This window comes from Aplidium turbinatum, chromosome 13 (assembly GCF_918807975.1).
Source record: "Aplidium turbinatum chromosome 13, kaAplTurb1.1, whole genome shotgun sequence".
Classification (NCBI taxonomy): domain Eukaryota; kingdom Metazoa; phylum Chordata; class Ascidiacea; order Aplousobranchia; family Polyclinidae; genus Aplidium; species Aplidium turbinatum.
Window position 1 is genome coordinate 15,243,298 of NC_137484.1, and position 24,962 is coordinate 15,268,259.

At 39.9% G+C, this 24,962-nt stretch overlaps 1 protein-coding gene across 2 annotated transcripts in view; it reads right to left on the bottom strand.

Annotated features, from left to right (window-relative positions):
• Positions 1-6,170: 6,170 nt before the first annotated feature.
• LOC145782212 (uncharacterized) overlaps positions 6,171-24,962 on the bottom strand; it is a 41,618-nt gene continuing 22,826 nt past the window's right edge. For both annotated transcript variants that reach the window (XM_082593984.1, XM_082593985.1), the window contains 19 exons: positions 24,813-24,931; positions 24,333-24,512; positions 23,943-24,040; positions 22,258-22,536; positions 21,258-21,445; positions 20,583-20,744; positions 20,073-20,416; positions 19,452-19,643; positions 18,971-19,140; positions 18,702-18,782; positions 18,481-18,629; positions 18,056-18,142; positions 17,833-17,919; positions 17,320-17,431; positions 9,590-12,638; positions 8,811-8,998; positions 7,775-7,886; positions 7,198-7,400; positions 6,171-6,703 (listed from right to left, as the gene is read on the bottom strand). In XM_082593984.1, the coding sequence (XP_082450110.1) occupies positions 6,543-6,703; positions 7,198-7,400; positions 7,775-7,886; positions 8,811-8,998; positions 9,590-12,638; positions 17,320-17,431; positions 17,833-17,919; positions 18,056-18,142; positions 18,481-18,629; positions 18,702-18,782; positions 18,971-19,140; positions 19,452-19,643; positions 20,073-20,416; positions 20,583-20,744; positions 21,258-21,445; positions 22,258-22,536; positions 23,943-24,040; positions 24,333-24,512; positions 24,813-24,931 (5,961 nt within the window). In that variant the 3' untranslated portion in view covers positions 6,171-6,542. The remainder of the gene's footprint in view (positions 6,704-7,197; positions 7,401-7,774; positions 7,887-8,810; positions 8,999-9,589; positions 12,639-17,319; positions 17,432-17,832; positions 17,920-18,055; positions 18,143-18,480; positions 18,630-18,701; positions 18,783-18,970; positions 19,141-19,451; positions 19,644-20,072; positions 20,417-20,582; positions 20,745-21,257; positions 21,446-22,257; positions 22,537-23,942; positions 24,041-24,332; positions 24,513-24,812; positions 24,932-24,962) is intronic.

The window sequence follows — 24,962 nt, forward strand, 5'->3', positions numbered from 1 at the left end:
TGATTGGAGAAAAAGTGCATTATTACTTCTACGTAAAAAGATTCAAGTGTTCTCATCCACAAACACTTTCATCAGACGGCAAAATCTGTTATTTTTACAACGGTTGCACACGTGAGTCAATGTAAAAATGACGGATTTTGTTGTGTGGGCAACTAGTTCAGGAATGTCTCAACCGCCAGTATCAAGACTCCAGTAGAGCAAATTAGTTTGTTTTTCATCAATTTCTAAATAGCCTACCATTCACTTGAGGGATAGCATGAAGACGTTTATTAAGACAAATGCGAAAGAAATTGTGCCAAACTTGGAAAGCAAAAACAGTTTGAAATCTTAGCTATCAATTATGTTTCATATTTACCAAATCTTGTATAGAATTCAAATCAAAAGATTAACTTTGTAAGTGAAATGATTAAAAGTCATTCAATCCACTGGTGCAAATGATCCTGCAGAAGCGTAAACTAGTGAGATTAATTGCACTTGATCATGTGCTTACAAATTGAGGAAAAATACAAGCTTTTGCCACAAAATTATCAACTCTTTATGGGTTGCTTACAGCTCCCGAACTTTGTTAGATATCGAGATAAGGCATTTTCACACAATTATTTCAATAATGAATTAGTTTTCCCTCATTGTGCTGTCCGTGCAAAAAATAAACTGTCGCAACAATACATAGCCTAACCTAATATATTTAGGCCAGAGCAGTAATATAAAACAAAAAGCAATAAAATAATAAATAAATAAAATGTAGCTAATTAAAACGGTCAATTTTAAATGTAGGTCATACATATAGCCTAAACTTATAAGATATTTTACTTTAAAAACATGGGCAAGAAACAGTTCAATTCGCGAAAAGATCTTTTTACAGCAGCTTTAATAACAGCACATAACCAAAAATAAAACGAAAGCATTGACCACATTGACCGCGGCGGTAGCATCAACAAAGCCACAACACCAACATCCACAAGTCGATACTGTTAAATTTTGGCGTTTCAAAAGTGACATAGGCTAAACATAATTAGATAAATCACGTTGAAGTCTACTTATGAAGTATCCACATCCACACATAAAGGGATAAAGATCACTTTTAATGATATTTATGCAAAAAAAGATGTTTGCTATGCTGATATAGGCCTAATCACTTGTAAGCAATTCATTATCAAAGTATACAATTATTTTACTGTGAAACCTTGTTTGGAAGCTGTTGGCTAAAGCTACAACATGTCAGCCCAAACAGCATTGCATGTTTCAAAAAACGTCAGAAAAGCTACAGGCCGTTCAACCGGTGATGCAAGGAGCAGTCACCCGTCACCTCCGAGTGACGAGTCACCTCGTCAACTTTAGGCACGCAGCTTTGATGACGTGACCCGGCGAAGTCTTGATTCAATGTTGCGCTTTTTATTAACATCTTCCAGCCAATGTAATATAAGTTCAGTTTTTCTTGGGTCACAAAAGTTGATATGATCCGGCATCGAAGGAATGGGCTGAAAATCTGTGTAGAATCCTCGAGGTGTAATGTTAGGAGTGTTAAGTATATTAGATATGTTTTCTGTTGTTGGAGTAGCAACAAGAGTTGTTGCTGCCGGAGAGTTTGTAACATTGGTTTGCTCAACAGTTTCCAGCTTGTGTGATTTTCCATTGTTTGTTTCTTGTTTAAAAGAAGGAACGTCGAATCCTTCACTCACTAAACGGCTTCGAAGATTTTCTGATCCTGATCGTGAAAGTTTTTTAAAACTACCGGTAGTATCTTTATTTTCATTGCGATTAAAACTGCTACCTTGCACAGCAGCAGAAAACGACGCGTGATTAACTGTTGTGTTTGTTGGCTTTGAGTTTTTAGAATGCTGAGGAAAGTTTCTAGCAGGCCAAGCTGGTTGCTTCGAAAAGTTGGGCATGACAACGGTTTGTCTTTTAGGAACAAGCTTGACAACTCTTGCGATGGCTTCTTTTTTTCTTCCATAACCCGCAGTTGACGCTCTCTTGGTGGCTTGAGTTCCTCTACGAATTGCTTCCACCGTTGATGGCCTCATCTGTGGATGCATGTTATTACTAGAAAAGTTTGCTTGATTGTTTATGATTCGTGAAGCCATAGTCACTATTTTTTGTTGAGGTGTCCCCAAAGATGGGAAATCTCTCGGTGAAGAAAGGCTTGACTCTATGTTTTCAGCTCCAGTTGGAGCTTCTCTTTTTGTAACAACGACTTTCATAATTGGAGTAACAAAGTTTGGGTCATCATCTTCTCCTGTAGCTTTACTGGAAGCATCAACAGATTCGTTTATTGTGGTTCCTGTTGTGGCCTCCGTCTCTTTCAAATCGGCTGGATTGAAAGTAGGAGCCGTCGTACGACGAGGTGTATTCAAATATGTTTTTGGTTTGAAAGCATTGTGAAGAGATGGAACCAAATCTACTGTGTAAGAAGGTTCTTCTGTCACGCGATTGGTGGTAATAGTTCCACTGAACCGAACCTTTTTCTCTATTTTTGTTGATATTTGAGTATTACCTTCTTCCATTTTATTAGTTCGTCGAAGAAATGCCGATATGAGAGAGCTGGGAGCATCTTCAACGCTTTCTGGTTGTCTTGTGTGTAACTGCTCTTCCGCTTTCTTACTGACATTACTTTCAGTGTTATGCTCAGGCAACCCACCTTGTTTTAAACCAAACGATTTTTCTTCTTTACCAATTGCGCTATCTGCAACCGTACTATTTCTATAGATTCCGTCACGCAATTTTTCTATCCGTTTTCCTTCAACGTCAATTGATGGAATATCAACAACGCTCGCTCCATCTCCACGCCCTCTTATTTCATAGAAAGGAACGTAATTCACTGTTGAACGGGTTGTTGGAAGCTTCAAAGCATCTCCAGTCTGGTTTTTTAAATTAGAATACAATGGAAAGTTTGTTTGAGCTTCTGGGAGTAGGCCATGTCCACTTGCTAAAATAGAATCGTGGACGGCAGTCCAAGTGGCACTGGGTCCTACGGAACCTTCCTTGACTTCCTTAGCGGCAGCTGTATTTGATTGATTTTGATGGCAACGAAAAGCGTATTTTGTGGAAAGAGAATGATTTGAAATTGGCACTGCTGCAGAGTACACAGGAGTTGCAAACGATTTTAATTCTCGCTGTCTTTTGTGAAGTTGGGTGGAAGAACGTGTTTGCAGTAAATTGGGAAGCTTAGAAGCAGCTTGAGAATTCCGAGATTCAGCAAATGATTGCTGCTTGTACAACGAGGTCAAGAGTGACGATGTTGGATGTGACGTCACTGGCCGAAACTTTGTATAAGAAACTTGTGTGATAGTTTGGTCGTTGCTTGCTGAGCTGTGCGAAGGAACGGTATTAGGAATAAAAGCACTTTTTATTCTCGCATGGACACCAACTGCTTCCATCGTTGGTGGCTTAGACGTTCTTTGTGAGCTGGAATGGTTTCGCTGGTACATGTTGTTTCCAGTTACGTAAGATTGCTTCACAGGATTGGCAAAAGATTTTATATCAGCTGCCATTTTAACTGATTTTTATTAACATTTATCTGCAAAGTGGTTAACTTATATTATACATAATAACCACGTTTAGGCTTTCCATTGTATTAATAACCACATCGTGAATCTGGGGTGGTAAAAGGATAGACCCTCGGCCCCAGAAGCTCAGACGACGATGACGACGACCACGTTTAGGCTACTAAGTAGGCTACTTATCAATTGTTTTTTTTTCAAAAATTTCTAGATTTGTAAAACTGTAAAAATGTACAACAAATGAACGGAAGATAACCAGGGGCGCCAGAACGATTTTTGACTGGGGGGTGGGGCAAGATTATGAAAAAAGGGCACTTTTGTTGCTGAAAGGTCGATTTTTTAAAAGTTCCAAGATAAGATATAGCGATAATGCTCATCTATCAGCTCACTATCGAGTAATTATACAAGTGTCGCGTATACAAAGAAGGGCATCATGCTATGTAATAATCATGTAACCTACTGTGTTGCAGAATTTTGTGCCGTGAATAATATTTTGAGGCAAAAATGAAAAATTATAATTAGGCTAAAAGCGAATAGCAGAAATTGTTATATTGCAAAATGTGCAGTAGCTTACATGACCTTTAAAGGGCACCATTGCCCCTCCATCTACAGAAAAATTGAAGGCGGGAGGCATCCGCCCCTCTGCCCCCCGCTTCCGGCGCCCCTGAAGATAACCGCCTCTTTTAATAAAGGCAGCTAGGCTGCATGACGATTGAAAACCAATTGTTAGCCACGCAAATATGCAGTCGGCTAAGTAAGGAGCTGCAATTGTCACTATGACTTCTCAACATCAAATGAATAATGTTTTAAATTAATTCAATGAATTCTTGTAGAAAATGAGGTATGAGAGGAAATCTACTGTCTTTTACCAAGTTATGAATAATTCTTATCTGACTCTAGGACCTGGTCTAACCAACTAAGGACCATTTTATCGCCTCATGCAAAATCAAATTACCGGTTTGTAGTTTATATGTAGGCTACTCCTGTCAATGAATTTTAATTCCGTCACTTGGATGACTGTGGTAGCCTACACGGTAAATCTAATTTAGTTGTTTATGAAAAGAAGATACCACCACTTTTGTTAGAAAGCTAACCTTTTGAGACGTAAATTTAAAACTTCCGTTTCGATCAATGTGTGACCACATCAGCAGGTCTGGCAAAGCTTATGGTGGCTTTAAATCATGTTCTCTTTGACTTTAGTTACAGATTTGCTTTTCTTCGCAACATGTCTCGTAATTGGATGACTTAAACATTTTAAAACAATGTTGAAAGAATATTATGTTATTGTACTTCGCTACGTCCACTACAAAGACATGACGTCGAAATGAAGCGAGCTATGCCAAGATGTCCACACGACTTACCGATTCTATGAGCTCTATTGTTTTCCTTTACCCGAGACTTCTAATTAATTTCATTTCAACAAACAACAAAAGATATCAAAACAATTAAGAAGGCGGGGGGAAAAATTAAACCACGCGTTGTGTGGAACACAATCCAATGTTTGGTAAATTACGCTTCAAGGAACGACATTCGTTTACACAGTTCAAAATAAAATGCACAGCAGGAATAGCGAATGATATCGTTTTGTTTGTGAACTTTTTGGTTCCGCGATTAGGTAGTTCCTGCCATGAAGCAAATCCGCACTCGCCATTAAAACCAATGTCGCATATTTGTTTTAATTTGTCTACGTTTTAGGCTTAAATTATTATAATCACATAAAACTAAACAATGCAAAATTTAAATTTATTGTTTCTTGTCGCTGATCTGATCCTGTCGCGTGGCTTAATTTTACGCGCTTGTGATGCCACAATAAAATATTCTTTCCACCAAAGCTCTGTCAAGTCGACTACAATAGCAATTATTGTTAGCTTTAAAACTACAGCGACGCCATTCAAAGTGGCGTCCAGTAGAGAACTGGACATTTGTGCTCAGTGTAGTTTTAATTTATGGGTGAGAAGGAGCAACCAAGGTACACATGCCCAGGTGGCCTTATTTGTAGCCTAATGCCAAAAATTAAGCAAAGAAGAGCAGTTTCTACAACTGTTTATCAGGGGAAAATTGTTTCTTGTTAGACGCACTACTGAATGAAATACAGCAGCTCAACTGGACGACAATTTGACTCAAATTGTATATTTTTGGCTCAGCGTATAAAAGGGCCCTTCGCCCGCGTGATCTCATGTTCATTGTGATGAGATCACGTATGTCACCTACTTGCAGAACATGTACAATGTACAACGCACCACACCGCATTACAAGTTCAGCCTGCAATATTAAGGCTACCATATCACGCGGAAAAGGAGACCATTCAACTTGTAATCAGGGCTGTGGAGTGGGAAGGATTTCGGCGTGTCCGTAGTCGGCCAATATTATAAACCAAGGAGTAGCATATTTTTCGCCTGACTCCACAACCCTGCTTATAGCTTCTGCAATTCCGTGCATACTGCTGTAGCGATGTGCAAGCAAAACTGGAAGATTTTGAAAGCTTTTTTTTAGTCTACGATGCATGGCAATTGGCGACATATCAAGCACTAAAATATTTCAGTCTAATTAAAAGTCTTAATTGTTTTGTTGCTGAGTTTCCCGATAGTTTAGGACCATCCAGAGGAGCTGTAGTGGTACTGGCAGTTTTGTGTTTGACTCAAATACCGATAGACCACAGGTGAGTTATGAGAAAACGTTCTTTTATTTCTGAAAGAAGTTAGTTTTTAATAAAATGCTCGAGACGCGAATAAGACAAAGAAAGTTGATCACTATGAACAAAATGCAAGTTGGAATAACTGCTTCAAAGCACCAGCTAACAACCAATGTTATGTTATAATCACGTCTCCATTCTGTTTTCCAATCACCGCTTAGAACAGCTGCTTTGTCGGATTCGTGATAAAAGCACAGTTTGGTGTGTACGCAATCAGAAAAGTTGCCGTTTTTACGTCAAGCCACGTTGAAATGATGTAAAAATCAACTTTTCTTGACTGGGTAGTCTCACCCCCGATAGTTGTTCACACAAAAAACAAGATGCAGGTTGATTGAAAGCCGAAATTCCATTTATCGTTCCACCCGATACAACTTCATCAATGGACTGTATGGGCTTGTGTCGCCACCCCGACTGCCATCCTCAACCACCTCCTGTACAAACTGCTGCAGTGTTGCCACGGCTATCCCAGCTCTCCGGTGTGTCCGCCACTTGTTCAGCGTATGGTCTCCTTCTGCCAGAGAGAAAAAATTGTACAAATAATTGAAACAAATCATCCAACCAATCAGTCCTTTTTGCATTGATTTGACGTCTGCAGACGTTGAATCAATGTAAAAACGGGAATGATTTGGAAAAGACTAAATGGAACACCAACTCGCTTCCTATTGTGTGTGAACTAAGAACGGTATGTGAATAAGTTTTTGTCAACTATATTTACTCGCGGAGTATACTTGGCGAGGTGTTCTTGGGTGTTAGTTGATGTTTGTTATATTGTATACATAACCAATTAACCATATATTGAAATTGTTTTAGTTTAACTCATAAATTCTTGGAGACGACGTAAACATAATCACTGCTAGGAAAGAATCGGCCACCCCCACTGGTGGGGACAAAACCGAAATTGGATAAAAATGATGATAAATAAAACTCTAAAAATGTCGGTTTCTAACGGTGTTCAACTCATATACTCAATGGGATACAAATCATCGCATCAAGAATGAAACCCACCAATCAAAACAAGGATGTGTCGCGTCGTCAGCAGGTTTTGCAGTTGCAAGGCGATCGCACTGTCGAACACCTCCGAAGCGGTGACGTCAGTCGCATCAGCATTTCGTGCCGATATATCGATGATGACGTCAGAGCGCTTAGCGATGGCGCCAAGAACTCGAGCAGCACAGTTTTTCTTGATTTCATCGGCATCTGGCTGAGTGCTGTGGTAGAAAATCAAGTTTCAAAACGACACCTAGAGCAAGTGTTTTAGGCTGTATTCACATGTGTTTGTCAATTTAGTTCAATTGTGAGGTAATTTACATTTCTGTGAGATTGATAGAAATTTTGGTATTTTCCAAAGCTAGAAATTAAAAATTGAGAAAATAAGTGCCAACACTGCTATCATAAATCGTCGCTTTCGTCATTCTATGCAGCAACTGGCACTATTCAAGCATGGATGCCATTTCTTACAGTTTTTCTTTTTTATATGCTTCACAACAACAGATCGCAGAAAATTGGATAAAAAGAGCTTGAGAACAGCAACTTATGCTTCTACTGCCAACGAAAAGAATGTGAATATTGAAACGAAACTTACCGAAATGATTGCAACTGGCGAACAATGTGCATGTACAATGCGATGCGCCACACCAGATGACCAGTCTGCGCATGGATCCTTGACATCCATCGCATCAAACGCACAAACACGACTGAAAAGAAAAGTCTCGTTGATCCGACCTTTGTAGTTGAAAACTTTGTGATTGCAACTTTCTATTTTGGGCACACACATTTTCACAAACAAATGTCGACTTCATACTTTGAAGATAAAAATTATTTTTTACTTTTATTTTATTTGTCGGCTGCATAGCCGAGTGGTGAGAGCCCTGGTACGGCACCAGAAAAGGCGCCGGTTCGACACCGCACAAGAGCATGCAACTGTGTCGTTGGCAGGGTAATTGAAAGCATGCCTGAAGGTGGACACAAAGATTGGCTTCCTTGCCTTCCCGCTTACTTAATAAAGGTGAGTCCCATACTTGCATCCAAGCATCGGGGGATGAAAAGATAAGGTTCTCACTATAATAGTATAATGCTGAACTAATCCTTCGGCATTAACGAGAGTAGGGTGGCCAGTTCGCCAGTTCCTTTCTCTCGGCCGCCTTTACTTCAGCAACTACGCCCACCCAATTTATTACACCCTGGGTAGAGGTGAGCGGTGTTTGTCAACATCCAGCATAAGCGGAGAGTCGAACCAGGATTGCATGATTGGAAAGCGAGCGCCTTACCCGCTGCGCTATCTCACCACCACTTAATTAATACGGAGATTATTTAATATAAATCTTTAATTACGACGACAAATAACTATTTTATCTGTCTATCATCGTCTCCAGGGTGGTAAAAAGATAGAACCTCGGCCTTAGAGGCTCACACGACGAAAACGACTAATCAATGTTGTAATCTTAAATTTTCTATGACGACAAGAGATTATTTAACAACACATTGCACTTAGTCTGCAGCAACAAGCAGTTCTGCCGATACAACCGCTTCATTTTATTTTCAAAAATTAATTTTAAATCGGTCTATGCGAAGCGCGAAACCCCAGCACCGAGTACAACATGATAGTGGAATTAACTTACCGCTGTTTTGAAGGATTACATCAACGGACACAGGGACGAAGATCCCGTACTCTCCATTGAGGATGTTGGTATACCGATGCGCGCTCACGTCATCAGCATTGTCCGCTTGAACAAACTGAACTTTTCTTCGAGCGCACTTGAACATGGAGAGATAGGGCAGGGCGGGCATCAGATCCAAGTCAACAGATCTGCAAGTGACATGGCTACATACAAGTTGACGTTTTTTTCACGAGGCTGCGCCATGCGCAAGCACGCAGTATTCTGCATAAGCGTTTCGGTTGATATCCTCGCAAGAGTGAACTGAGTAATGCATTAGGCTCGCAAGCAACTTTCGGGCTACAAGGAGTTCTGTACGATTCGATTTGTTTAAATTTCAGTCAAAATACAGTATGTTGGCAGGCAAAGAACAGTTTGTGCAATATCCTCCTTGCACAAAACCGGTTTTTGTTCTTTACTTTTGGGAAAACCTGATAAATCACTACAACTACGTTCAATATAAATGATAAGCTTTATATTTAATCTGCTGGTTGTGATTCGAGCACCAATTTTGGCGTTATCACATTCTAAGCTCTGCGAAAAGGAAAAATCAAAAATACCGCAGGTGAACTCTGCTATTCAGGGACAATTAGAAACAGTGTTCAATTCATCATACACGGTTTAGCTGCCCAAATAGCAAAATCCATCATTTTTACATTGATTCACATCTGCAGACGTTGAATCCATGTGAAAATGACGGATTTTGCTGTTTGGGTGACATGTTATTGTTGGCAGTACATTACCTTATGACAATCCAGACATCGTGAGCGTTGAGGGACCTGTCAAGCATTTCCTTGGTGACTGGGATAGAGACATTGCTTCCAACATCGTCCTGGGCTTTCGTGGGGCACGCGATGACGTCTTCGATGCGGTTCATTTGGAACGGAACTCCTTTCGTCATCAAAAGAAGGGACTCGATTTCGTTGCAGTCAGAATGGGAACGTGGGTTGAAGACATAGAAGGAAGGCAGTGTTGGGCTCATTGGCTGGGGCTTTACAAGCGCGATCTTCTGCGGCTTGGGAACGAACTTGTTGTCCGATGCAGATGGTGAGTGTTTCATGGATGAGGTGATGCGGTCAAATGATCCTCGTGTTGCGGGAGTTGAAGGATCAATTGCAGATGATTGTGGTTCAGTCGGTATTGGCACAAGATGAGTACTAAGTGAAGCCAAACTACTACGTTGTGATGATTGCAAAGGCATTGCGTCATAATTATAAGGGGACACGGATGAAGAGTCAAGACTTTTATTCTCCTCAATGGCATCAGTTGTCTTCTTTTCCACCTTGTGCAGAACAGCACTCACCTTCTCGCCCAAGGACACATCTGACAAGATCACTTTCGATAGAGGTTTAAGCATCTTGTGAGAACTCCATAGACTTGCTGCGATCGCATGATCCATGTTCAAATGTTCATCTTGCGTGGGGGTATTCGTATCACGACATTCATCAACCAACACATCATGGATTGAGACATTTTGCAGCAAAGTAGTCGATTGGTCGTGGAGACTTCCGGCTACAGTTGACGTGGAGTCTAAAGTTGCAGATAACGAGAGAGGTCGAGAGATACTAGAAAACGTTTTGTCACGCTCATTTGCTTCCTGGGTAGTATCACGGATGGTAGGAGAAGCAATACGATGAGCAGAGAAACCATCCGCTTCTTTGTGTTGGACACTGGTAATGGGAGAGTTTCGAATGAAACTAGACGAAGATGAATCGAATTCATGAGGTTGAGATGGTGAGCTGATCACCATCATCACCTCCTCCTCTACATAGTCGATGGGGCTGGAGGTGATTGATGTGGTATCTGACATGAGGGTTTTGATTTGTTGGTTCGCCTGAGACGACGGCAATTGAGAATCGGTGCGAAGTTGCAATGCTAACTCCAGCAGGCGAGACGACAGAACATTGGCCGAAGTATGGCCTTGTTGAACGTCTCGCACGCGGGACAGAAGGTTATCAATTTCTGAATATATGTCATCACTTGGAACAATAGAATCTAATGGGGCTGAAGCTAGGTTAGAGCTTTGCCCAGAACTCGGCGCTTCCATTGATGTTGTTGGTATTTTTGCAACTGAAACCGAATCGAACGTTGCTTGGGCGGGAGTTACGACTGCAGTTGGTATACTTGAACTTTCACTTGTCACCATTGCAGTTTGGATGGCATATGTTGATGAAGAAGGCTGTAATGTTTTGTCAGTAAAAGGCAACCAAAGAGGATCAGCAGCTCTCGCTCCTTCAGAATCAGCATCTAGCTTCATTTCCACATCAGGTACTGAGATTTTGCTATTTGATGAAACGTTATCTGCAGCTTCATGAGAACCTGAACAAGATCCGATTCCATCCGCATGGCTGGAGTCACTTTCGTTGTCCTGTTGCAAAGCTGTCAATTGTTGTTTTTGCTTGGCCCGATTGCGCTTCGCACAAATGCGTTTGATGTCATCTTCTGATAGTTGTAGCGGGGGTTCAGATAAAGCGGTTGATTTTGAACTAATTTTAACAGCCGGGCTGGGCGGCTTTGGCGACGCCGTAGAAGCAGCCGAGCCAGTTTGTGGCGTTGAAGTCGTCAGGAGAGGAGAAACAACAGACGGTATGGAGAATTGTGAAAGAATTATGTTGGCATTGCGTAGTGGTGATGATAAAAACGAAACCTCTTGTGATTCTGAGAAAGCAGAAAACGTACTTTTGGTGGCAGTGGAGCTGTTAACAACGTTACTTGTCATAATGAAACCAGTTCCACTGTTCACAACACTGACGCTTGTGTCAGGTGACAAAGTAACTGGGCTGGCGAGTTGCGTTTTCCCAAACTCAACAAGTGAACTAGTAGCAACGATATTTGAAGCGCGTAAATCTGATGTAGATATTTTAATTTTGAAATTTTCAGCCTCCCCTCCGGGTAGCATAAGCTCCCGAAAGTTAACTTTGTCTCGATAAGCACTGATTGAGATTTTGTCTGATGCAACGCCTCTGGGCAGTACAGTGCCCAGGGGCCCGGGTCTAATGTTTATTTTATTGGGAGAAAGCAGAAGCTTTTTATCTCCAGTGCTGTGCGTTGCTCCCCCACTGCTCCCGAACAGATTGTCTTCGATCTTCGCGGTCGGGCCGATACTGGGACCAATTGCCCCTTTCAGCATCCCAGGGAGGCTGGGATCGAGTGCCTTGAGGTCTTGGGATTTCTGGTTGGCCGGAGTGATTCCGGCTTGTTGAAGGATGCTGGTGAGGTCGGGGATGGTGATAAGACCACCTGTCTTCTTCCCAGTGTCTGTTCTCTGGGAGTCGATGGCTTGAATGTTGGGGACTGGTGGATTTGGTGTGAGGTAGCTGAGAGTGGTGGTCAACATCCCTGGATCTGTGGTAGTCTCTTTCCCGATATTCGGCTTGGTGCCTTGGACTGGAATTACGGATGTAGCGCTGCTCCCGGTCATTGGATCTTTGGTTGTAGGGATCATCCTGAGGATGCGGCCTTTCCTGCTGACTTCGGAATCGACGTCCATCTTCTTCAGATCGGGGCAATTTTGCCGAGTCATAATCACGGGAATATTCTGCTCTTGCAAAGTACGAGTGACTCCTTGCTTCGTGTTGCCTGTCTTGGCTTCCGGCATTGTACTTGGAAAATCTTTGCCTTTCATATTGCTGGGAGGCCTTTCCTTGGTTTTCAAATGAGCGAGGGGAAGGGGAAATTGAGCGGCTTCCCCGTCTTTCGGGAGACGCCTGGTGGCTTCCTCTGGGGGTGGAAAATGATAGTTGGGGAGGCTTAGGTGGTGGCGTGATGGTCCGCTCCTGTTCAAGCGAGGATCTGTAAAAGTTGCAAAAAGAAGCTGAAATTTGTGATCTTTTGCTAACATTCTATATAAGACTTTTCTAGATCACGACTTTTCACGGTAGAAAAAAAGTCTAACTTCATCATTTTAGCAGATTTAACCAAACAAAAAACATGAGAAAAGTTTGTAATGTACAATAAAGCATAAAAATAAACAAATTCCAGTCGTTACATAATCGCTATTGGCCGAGTGCAGTCAGTGCACAGTATCAGAATCCCAGTTAGAAAATTAGTCCTTCATTAAATTGCTTCAACGTCTGCAAATGTTGAACCCATGTAAAAAAAATACTGATGTGTTCGCTCGGCCACCACATGCAGCAAAGACAGTTCAACTATATTAGCGCTGATTGATTGGCGTTTATTTTGTTGCGAGTATAAATACACGCATTCAATAAGCAAAGTCAAATAATACAAACGATCACGTAGAATGTGTAGATACTGCAACGGGTGGCTGCGAAGTGACCTGGAAGCAGGGTTACCAGATACTCGAGCTATAGTAAAGCCAAATTCATTATAAAATAAGGCCAAAAAAGGCCAATTTTTTTTACTTCTATTAAGGCTAAATAAACTCTAAGAACTTAATTAAAACATTTTTTTGTAAATGCTATTTAACGATCAAGCATAACAGAAAATAATTTAACACTGTCAGAGCATAATGACCGGTTCGTTTGCATATTAAATCTGTTTAATAAACAATTACTGTAGTAGCAGAAAAACTAGAAGCCATTATCACTTTAATTCATCATCAGTTGGAGAATAGGCCATACTTTAACCTTTCAAAAAAATGATTAAAATACAACTGCTTCTGATAAAATTGGTTCTTTCTATTATTATTACTATTACCCTATAATCAGCATTCAGCAGGTCTATGAAGTTTTTAGATGGTCTACACATCAGTTGCTTACACCTTACTATGCTGTTGGTTTGGTACTATGTACTGACTGCTGACTAAGCTAAGAGATTTCACTAATTAGGCTACGGTACTTGGCAATAGTCCCGAAACCCGGTTCAACTCAATAAAACCACCCTGTCCACAGCTAACACATTCTCTACTCTCTATGTCTCTACTTAGTAATTAAAACGGATAGAGTTCAGGCTTTAAGTGATGATACTTTTATTTGCAATTTACTTAAAATAATACTTTCTAAACCGGTCAAAATTTGCAGCCATAAAAAGGGCCAAATAAGGCCAGATTTTTTGGCCTTATTTGCATCAATTTTTTTAAGCCAACTGCAATTTAAAAAGGCCAGATTTTTGGAATTTGGCCTAAAAAAAGGCCATCTGGCAACCCTGCCTGGAAGGCCTTTAGGCAAGCAGCCACGCTCAACAAAGAAAAGGTAATAAATTAAGCATAAAAGAAGCAACCAAAGAAGCGAAGCAAAGGAATTGAAACATAATAGTTACTTGAATGAACACAATATGCATCGGTTAATAAGAGATCTACAATCTACATAGGGCTGAAGCCATCAACATTAGTGATAGGATAGTAAAAAAAATTTGCATTGATTTTTAAATGAGTTAGGCGAGTTCTTTCTCATTTCCAATGGGATTGAGTTCCAAATTTCCACACGTTTATATTTGAAGCTACGTGGAAGTTTTGAAGATGCGTATTGAGGAACATAAAATTTATCCATGTAAATTGCATTTCTGGTATTGTGAAAATGAACATTTTTGCCTTTTTAAAATAGTTAGAAAAAGTTAATTGCAGAAAATTGTTTTCATATTTATGCATTAATTTTGCAGTTTCGAGTTTGTACAAATCTTTTATTTTAAAAACATTTAGGATTGAATGTAGAAACTAAACTTAAGCTGTCCTTAGCCATAAGAACTACTTAAGTACTAATCATGTCTTAAAACTGTATGCAGAAACTAAACTTTTGACTAAACAATACTTAAGTTCTTATCAAAATGTTCAAAAGTTAAGACTGCTACTGACCAGTCTTAAGTTGTGATTATTTCTGGCAATGCCTAAAGTTATGGTACACGTTAGGCTGATACGAGGTGATGGGGGGATTGCTTTTATACTGGTAGAGTTGCTCCGTTCGCTTTTGGTTGATTTTCTTTGGAATTTTTATGGTTTTGAGAAAACGAGGGAATCCTTTCCTTTTATGTCAAATTGACACTGATTAGCTGGTGTGAAATAATCACTCATGGTGCTACTGAGTACTGTTTGGTGAGTGCTTGTAAAGTTTTCAACAAAAATAAACAACAATAAAAAAACTGGTATCACGGAATTGAAGTGGTTTATTAATTATTATCATCGTTACCTTTAGAGGTTACAATGATGGTTCAGCAAAGTTGACCACATTTAATAATGAGGCATGCAAATTCACTGCAGGAGTGCAGGGGGTAACTACAATTTGCAAAAATGCACAAGTATTGTAGACTTCAGTTATGTAAATAAAAGAAGAAAATACTTCACCGCAGTAAATTTTAGCGCGCTAATCAAATTGGGGGGGGGGCCTCGAAAGCGCGTAAATCAAAGTGTGGGGGGCCCTGAGCAACTGCCCAATTTACCCATTCTTATATCCACCACTGCAAACGGCTGTCGCTCCCAGTGACCAGTATGTAATTTGCAGTACTATGTCAAAACTGGATCGCTTTATACATTATTTTTAATTCTTGTTATTAGAAAGGGTTATTACAGCATACAAATGATCAGAATTAGAAGTTTCGTATGCGCAGGTGCTGCTTTGCAAGTCTAGTGTCGGTGATGTATCAGCGACGACGTAAGAAATTCTTACGCAATGCGTCACGTACGTAGACTTAAGTCATTGACTGAAAACTTAAACAGAACTTAACTAAGAAGAGATTAAGCATACGTTCTGCAACAGGAAATCGACCAGGACTTAAACAATGCTTAGCTAAGTTCTTCTTAGCGTTAAGCAGTTAAGTTTAGTTTCTACATTCAACCCTCAGTTGTTTGTAATATGGAGTCACGTCATCGGACCATCTACCTTCCGCAACGATTTTTACTGCTTTGTTTTGGAGTGCTTGGAATTTGTCGACATATGTCTTAAAAGTGGAACCCCATATTGTTATTGCATATTGTATATGGGGATGCATAAGCGAGTGATATAATTGAAGTCTGGTTTTCGGAGGAATGAAAGATTTCAATTTAGACAAAATGCTGACGGACCGAGCAAGTTTCGATTTTAGATCATCGATGTGGGGTTAAATGAAAGTTGTTGGTCAATAATTACTCCAAGATATTTAGCATGGTCAACTATTTCTAATTTATCATCGTTGTAGAGAACATGGATTTTATCAAGATTGCTGTAGCTTTTTCTTTGCCGGAGTAATTAATAAATTTGATTTAGAAGCATTGATAGTTAACTTGTTGGCATTTATCCAGCTATTAATTTCAACTAGATCCAAACTGAGCTTGTTTTCTAACGGAGTTTAGTTTTCAGCTTTGACAATGAGACACGTGTCATCGGCAAACAATCTTGGTATTGATGATATGCTATTGAACAAATCATTTATATATAACAAGAAGAGCAATGGGCCTAGTGTAGATCCCTGCGGAACGCCGTACTCAATAAACTGAGTGGAACAGTAGTTGTTAATCTCAACATATTGTTGACGGCCATTCAAATAGGATGAGACAAGGTCGTTTGCTACTCCCCGGATACCATAGCGATCAAGTTTGCGCAAGAGTCGTTTATGGCAAACAGTATCGGAAGCCTTTTTTAGATCCAAGAAAGCAAGCCCTGTAAAATCGTTGGTTTTTATTTGGTCGTAGGAAGTGCTGATGATATCCAGAGCGGCATGTGTTGTAGAGCGATTAGTACGGAATCCATATTGCGTAGGAATGGGTACAGAATTTTTATCAATAAAACAGGAAATCCGTTTAAATGTTAGCTTTTCAAATAGTTTAGAGAAACACGATAACAACGAAATAGGTCGATAGTTAGATATATCTTGTTTGTTATCAGATTTATAAATTGGTATAACTTTGGCAATTTTTAGTTTGTCCGAGAAAATTCCATATGTGAATGAATAGTTGATCAATGCTGTCAAAGGAGGTGCTATAATGCTTGATACAGGATGGATAAAATTTGGCGATATATTATCATAACCAAACGCTTTATTAGTATCTAAAAGAAAACAGCTGAAAGATTTGCTACTTTAATCCTCAGGTTAAATATTCCACAATGCCCTCACCATGTTTTGTGGAAACTTTCACAGCAGTTACCAAGGACGGTTCAGGAACGAATAGTTGGAAATAGTCGAAGATAAAATGACGACGACAGTACGTGCCCAACCGCCCAGACACCAAATACGCCATTTATTACATTGAAAAAAAGGATGAATTTATTCTGCCAGCTGGGTCTTTCTGATCAGAGTGCCTGCTTCAAAAGTGGGTCTCACGCATTATCGTCAATTGCTCAACGCACAAACGTTTGCTGAGCAAATGCAAGCTGGCTTAAATCGTTGAACCAATAGAACACGCAGGAAGAATGCGGTTTTGCTTCTGTTTGATAGAAATTTTCGTCCAAGTTACGTTCTGGATGGTTATTTACAGTATTTGAATCAGTCACTGTTGAGATTTAAACTTGTATGGACATTGGACACAGAGTTTTTACAACAAATTAAAAAAAAATGCGTTCCAATATGCAAAGCGGTGAGCAGGAATCATACATGTTTGTTGAACCTTGTGGATGGCCGCGGAACTGCGAGTGTTTCGTCGGGTTGTCCCGTTCCTTTGAAGCTCTCTTGCTGTCGCCTTGCACCGCTGGCAGTGTGGACTCATGAGACGACGTCGGCTGCAATGGACCACAGCGAAAGATTAGTGGCAGCATCACTTTGCGCTTGTTATTTAAAAACTACTTTATGTATGTCAGAAATTTGTCCGCTGCATAGCCGACCCAGGCAGCAAACCAACCGCTTCTTACATTGATTCAACGTCTGGGGACGATTGATTTGCTGTCTGGAGAGTGGTGAGAGTACTGGTATGACGATCGAAAGTTTGCTGGTTCGACACCGCCCAAGAGCATGCGGCTGTGTCTTTAGCAGAACACCTAAAGGCATGCTTCAAGGTGGACACGGATTGGCTTCCTTGCCTTCCCGTCCACTTTTAATCCAAATATTCAACTGCCAGGCGTTCGCCTGAATACGACAAAAAAAAGCAATTCAAAAGCCAGTCTGAGTACAAACCACAACTTACTGCTTGCTTGGTTTCAAGTTGTGCAGGAGGCAGAACTGCTGGAATGGGTGGGACTACTTCTGATTCAGTAACATCTTTGTCGTCCAGCTAGTAACACATTGTTGAGAGTAACGTCACTTTAAAAGCAGCATAGTGTCAAAACAATGGTAAGAAAAAGTATAGCAGACGTCAGATGAATGTATCTTCAAACATTGATGAGAAATGCATTTAGGAGCATACATACCTTTTCCTTAGAGGAAATATCACCAATGATATCTTTAAGGTCATTTGGAAGATCCAATCCACTCTCGTTGACAGTTTTGGCCAGAACCTGAATCAATTTAAAAATTTACGTCAAAATTCACTTAAACTTCAAGATAATAACGTACTCGGCTGTGCCACTATACGGAGGCACTAGCTGCTTTGTAAAGGGCTGAAAGTAACGCATATCTGCAAAGGATACAGCGCAATATAAAATATGCAACACAAACAAATTTATCTTCACACAGGATATTTCAGATCTTTTCAAATATTTCAAGTCAGAAGATATTTCCTTTTCTTGATATAAAATATGCATTATTGTTATACTTTGATTAAAATATCACTTGGAATTCATTGAATAAGTTAGTAATCTTCTGCGCTTCAACGAACATTAAATTACGTCTTTACTTGTAATATGTCTTGAGTGGTTGATTGCACAGTGGTTCCCGGCCTGTTGTCGGTGAGCATGACGTCATCCCCAGAAGGCTTGTCTTGCAATGCGGATGCCAGCAAGCTTGCCAGATCGTGAATTGAAGACGACTGCGCTTGCTGCAGGCCTGTTCAAACACAACCAGTTGACAACATTGTCATGGCGCTCGGCACAATCGTACAAGCGAAAGATAACCTGCCTGCGTTTGGTGTTGTGGTGATTGAGGACGAGGCAAAGCCGCTGTCAGTGCTGGCACTCCCGTGTGGCAAAGGAGATGTATCTGCAGCGAATGTTTTTGAATTAGCAATATCGCTACGTCGGCCTCCTCTGTTCAACGACTTCATACAGAATGAGCCTTTTTAGTTGTTTTGTGCACAAAAAGTTATAAAGCGACTCGTCTGACTATACGAGGAAGTTAGGCTACAAACAAGCACTTGGAAGACTTTTGCAACCATTGAAAGCGCAAACCTTTTGGCTCCGAGGAGCTCCCAGCATCAGGATTTTGTTTGTCTCCATCCGCAGTGATCACAGCTTGTCGGGGATCGGATGTTTGGTTCTTCTTCCGATGGAGGACATTCCTCACCCAATCTACTTTATCTCTATCTTGAGCAGAAGTCGCAGCATCTTGATCCCACATCCTGAAAAAAAGCATTGGACAAAACTTTATAAAAGTGGGATGATTACAGTCCACCGCTGCAGTGGAATTGAGCAGCGTTACTCTGTTTTCCAAGATTTACAATGACCAAGAATTCAAATAGAGCACATGCTTTTTCTATCAAACTCCACTTGCAGTCAATCAAATGCCAATGCTCTGATAAAGCAATGAAAGCTTTCTAAGCACATACAAACACTTCAAGTTTAAATGCTTGAATCAACTGGTTCAAGGCCAACATACATTTTGAAGCATGACGAGAACACAAAGATGGTCACAGAGTCAAAGTCGACATACCCATAAATAGCTCGGAGCATGGACTTGACAATCGGGTGGTTTTCGTGGGCGTAAGGGCAATCTTTCTCAGTCAAAAATGGAACTTGTTGACGAAACACAACTTTGATTTGATTTTCTTGTTCTAGATCGAGATCCTCGGTGAAATTTGGACCCTTAGACACTCTATGAGTCTTTTCAAATCTTTCGCTGAACCTGAAAAACAATTTTTATCGTCACGTCTCCGCTCATCACCTCTAAAATATTTCGAGCATCACCCAGTTTAAAAATGTTGAGGGTGTCAATTAACGCAATGCTGCAATTGTGCTCTAAGAGTAAAACTATGAAGTCTATTCAACGTATAATGTTTGCTTATTTCAATAGTGAAGTTGACGATTGAGAACCACAGTGAGTGGTGATGTCCGATGTCTGATCACACTGATCAAATATACTTCATTTTAGTACAATAACTTTGACATGATCAAAAAGGCTTACGTGTGAAAGCAAGAACTAATACAAAAAATGTAAACTTCTTCACCCTAAATTAATCATAAAAAATACATTCAAATACAATAATCAGAATTTAAAAGTTATGTAATAAAGTTTAAATGGAAGACAACAGAATAAAAACTCTTAAAGTTTTACCCAAAATCGGGATGCCGCATGAGCTCCGAGATATTGTTGGAAAATAATATTTCCTCGACCCCTTTGAACGACGGCCGGGAGATCTTGATAGGGGGTGCACTGTTCTTAGAGTCCACTTCTAAAGATAATTTTCTTTTTTCTGTCGCTTTTAAAGCTTTATCCACCGACTTAGAAGTAGCACCACTGGACTTGGCACCTTTGGCAGCATCACCATCTTCGCTGCCGTCCTCATCACTGAACGTAGCGTCTGGAAGGGAAGTTTCTTGATTTTGGGAAACTTGCTTTAACTTTAGAGAATTACTTCCTTTGAGAATGGATTTTTTGCTTCCTTGCGCAACCGCAACCTAGCAAAATAAAAGTAGATTGTTGAAAGTACAAGTCTTTAAGCAAAACATGTGTTGCTGATAAAAAGTCATCAACGCAGAATGACAAAACAACAACATGCTAAGGATTTTCAAAACATTCTTCTACAAAGTAATGTGACATTACGCAAGGGTTCATGCAACATACCTGAGTAGTGGTTGTTTCTTCAGGCTTATAGTAATCCATGCGTGCTTGGCATGTGGATGACCATAATGCGCCGACCTTTCCGGCAAACTTGTTGTGGCCGTGCTTAGTGGGAAGTAAATTTTCGTTGTCTTTGTAATAGTTGAGCAGCAGCTTATCACCGGTCTACAAATAGTGGTTTTTTAAGAAAGAAAGTCTTTCAGAAAAAGGTGCTGTGTCGGTACTCAAAATAAAGCTCTACCTGCACCCTTGCTAAACGTCATAGAGCAAACTACAACTAAAAGATTATTGTCCGACTGATATTGATCATAACAATTAGTAACTTTGACGAAATCGTTTCGCTTTAACTGTTGGCGGTACTGACAGAAATATCAAGGAATCGTTTAAGAAATATACAGCATGTTCAGCAAACGTTTCGAAAACTATAATGCCTTCATCTTCAGTGCTATAAGTGTGTAAGAGGAGCTATAAATGCTATAAATGTGCAAGGGAAAGATGCATTTATAGTATTGAAGATAAAGACAGTATAGTTTTTGAAACGTTTGCTGAACATGAGTTTGGCATCTACATTTTGGACTCTTTATTTTTTGGTTAGATTAATCAAGCGTTCCAACCATTTTGCTCCTAAATGTACAGCATGTCTTACAATAATTGTGCTCTATTTGTATCTTCGACTACCTGAAAACGTCGTTTATCCTTCAGTGCTGCCGACAATTTATCAAGCTGATCGGGAGGCATAGAACCCACGGCAGCGACAGACTCGATATTCATAGCACGAAGCTTCAAATCCAAGTCGTCTGGCAGTTTAGTGTCATCTTGCGACTCTCTACGCTTCCGGACAGTGATGAGGTTATAGACTTTTTGATCTAATCACAAACAAAAACAATGATTTACTTTCAAAGTTGAGGCTTCAGATATCGAAGAAGGAAAGTATTTAAGAATGGATGTTTGTGGTGGCTTTTATTTTGATTTTCAGATCTGATTTTCAGACTAAGATCATGGAAGCCTTAAGAATCAAACGTAACAATCCATCTCTCAACCGGCAGTTATTCGCCTGTGGCTCATCGTTCCTTTTGTGTGTGTTCTAATTGTTTTGTCCAATGCCTGTAGTCTACACCTCACGTGATCTGTTTCCCACCGCATAATTTACTCGCAATCATTCTCGTATCATTTGTTCAGTTTGTGCTTTCAGTCCAGAGTGTCGTTACAGTGACAGTGCATGTCAAATTTATCTTACGATTTTTCATTTTATGTATTGCAGATTTAATTCCTGATGAGGACACACGTACGTGTCGAAAACGTTTGAGTTTATTTTATTTAATTATGTTATATTTTCTGTGAAATAAAGTATGCTAATCCCGCTAAAGTTACTATGTTTTATTTCTCTATGCTTTTATTTTGATATCACAACTCTTCTAGGAAGAAAAAGGCAAGCAAAAAACACACTTTCCCTGTTTCGACGTACGAAGCATATTTCAAATAGGAAAGAATTGAATTAGATATTCAGAGCTGTCAAGTTTTGTTTTTTAAGTAGAAAAATTAGCACAATATCTTTGCAACTGCTAAGCTGCTTGTAAAGTAAAAAAAAACTATTTTTTCATGACTTGTGGCTATAAACTCTCAAGAATTCAATTTTCAACAAGTAATAAACAAAATGAATCCAATTCTTCAAACATACCATTGATTTTCGAAGATAGATTTTTTGGGGTTACAATGAGCACATGGAGGTAATGGGTACTAGGCTTCTTGTGATCTTCATAGGGGGCTGTAAGCCCCATGCGCTGAATCGTGAGGCGACTCTTGGCCATGAGGTACATACAACTTGCCATGCGTAAAGGAACAACGGCAATAGCATTTTCTTGAACAAGGTGAGCGATGAGTTGACGAAACTTTCCAAACCCGCTTTCATCAGATGGGGTCAGCATGAAGATGTTGTAGTTCCTGCTTCGGTAAAGAACTGAAAAGAGAAAGGAGCGCAGTTCAATAATGACGCAGTTTTGAACGACTAAGAAAAAATATTTGCACCGGCGAACCCCATATTCGCAGGATTAAAGCCAAAAGTGAAAGAAAAATAATGGAATAGGCAATTTAACGTATTAAAAAACAACTACACGCCCAGTCCTGCTGGTGATAAAAAAAGCCCAATTACGGATCCATAAAATGCAATGCCTGGAAATTCAATATTCAAGGAAAATATGTGACAAAGTTTAAATGACACTAATTCCTCCAAGACAGTGGTTCTTAACCGAAAGGGGCACCAACCACTTGTTATGGAGGGCGTAAGCTCTACAACGCCTTTTAATCCTTTTGCAGTGTGCAGTAGTTTCAATGTCCTGTAGCCTATTATTTTTTGCAGTTCACATTTTTTTTTAAAAACTGGGAATCGCGGGTAGGGTGGGTTTTATGCAGACGGAGCATTTGTTGCGATCTGATTTCGTTGTATGAGAAAAAGAATAAATTCGTTTAGGGTTAGTATTCATTGCATTAATTGTTCATCACGAAGCCTTGGCATTCAATCCAAACCTTTAATTACCGATAAAAAGTGACTAAAAGTTTAGTTATCGAAGTGCTCAACTTAACCAAAGCTGGGGGATTGGGGGTTTATAAAGCTGGAGCTCCTTGCAGTCGTCTGTATAAGTGTAAGAACATGGAGTCTGGTCATAAAAGCATACTTTGCTTTTCCACACGAAGGTTTGATGGTTGTCCAAGGAAACGTGCTAACTCAGGGGTTCTTAACCTGGGGTTCGCGAAGCCATAAGGGTTTACAAGAAATTTTCTAGGGGTACTTGGATGGCAGTTAAGTTTTCATGTGTTGCTTTTGTTTGACATTCTATAGTAGAAAAATTGTGTGTTGATTGAAAATAGTGCGTACATTTTGCCTGAATTTGCGTTATTGTGAAGCAACAATGCGATGGGTTTGCTCTGGGTTTTTTAAGTCGGTTTTTTTAAAAAAAAAACACCCGTTTTTTTTTTGGGTTGGGTAAAATACCGAAACCCTGATTAAAAATGTAGTTGCTGAGAAGGAATTTCAAGTAGCCTGCGGTATCTTTCTAACATGTACATGATCAATAAACACGTACACAAAAACAAAATTGTGTTCGGTGTTACACTTGTTCAAAATTGGGGGGGGGGGGGGCAAAGCAATAAATCATTGTTAAAGGGAGGCATGTCTAAGAAAAAGTTAAGAACCACTACTCTAATATGATTCAGCATCCGAAATCGCGATCTGCAGCACGATGACTTGGTGTAATTTAAACTTTGTCATACATTTTCTATAAATGAAACATCGAGGAAAATTCTTAAGATTTTAAGATTACATATCTTTCAAGTGTTTCTGGCTGGTCAAATAAAGTAACCACTTACTGTTGTGCTTCTTTCCCGATTTACCCAGGAGGGAAGGAGGAATCAATCTCGAAAACTTCTCTATCGAAACAATGGACTTCACGTTTATGTTTTTGTCACTGAAAAATACGAAAAAAAAAGTTTGTTATTTATAAAAGACAATTCGCATGGTTGACCGTTGCGCATAAAAAACAATAATAAGGATTGTATACTGCGCAGAATACAATAATCTATGACTTCCTATCTTGGTACGTGCTTTGCTTCTTCAGTTGATAAACTACAGATAACAGAATGGCACATGTATTGAATCTTTCGAAGTACCGTACGTTTTAAGTAGGGCGTCAATATTCTACGTAGAAAAACAACATCTGTTTCCTAGAAAGATGCGCAGATTTGGAAAAATAAACTCACAGAAAAGCTTTGTTAACAGCTGTGTCCACGTTAGTAGTCATTTGCACATTGCAAAACAAGCCTCCTTTGACCAGAAGCTTGCCTTTCCACAAACAGAAAGTTTGCAAATCAGAAGTCGAAGGCAAACCGGATTTCGACCCGTCGCTTTCGACGGAGGAGCTTTCCAGCGCCGAGGATAAGCTGCGGAAACAAAATAAGGGTGAGAAGGATCCCTAGTGTTCTAAGATGTATTTCAAAATCTTTCAAACTACATCAAGCCGCAAGACACAGCACTTCCTTTTTAGGAAAAGATTATGAGTAAAAGCCGAGTCCATGCTTCTTTTAGATAGCGGTACTGTAATTAAAAACACCCGCGCAGGCTACTCTGATCAAGTTCAATCTATATTCGTTCAGATGACCAACGCAAAACGGAACACAATTTCAACCGAAATTAACATTGAGCGGTTGCAGAGTGTTTCAGGCAATGAAGTTTCCGCTTACCTGTCTCTGTGTTGGACGGTTTTGTCATAATCAACACATGTGTAATGCAGCACCGCATGAGGAAGGATGTGTCGAGGCCTGGACACCAGGTCTAATTCACCGTACTCATACAGGTAATACTGTGAAAGACAAAGAAAAGTTTAAGCATAC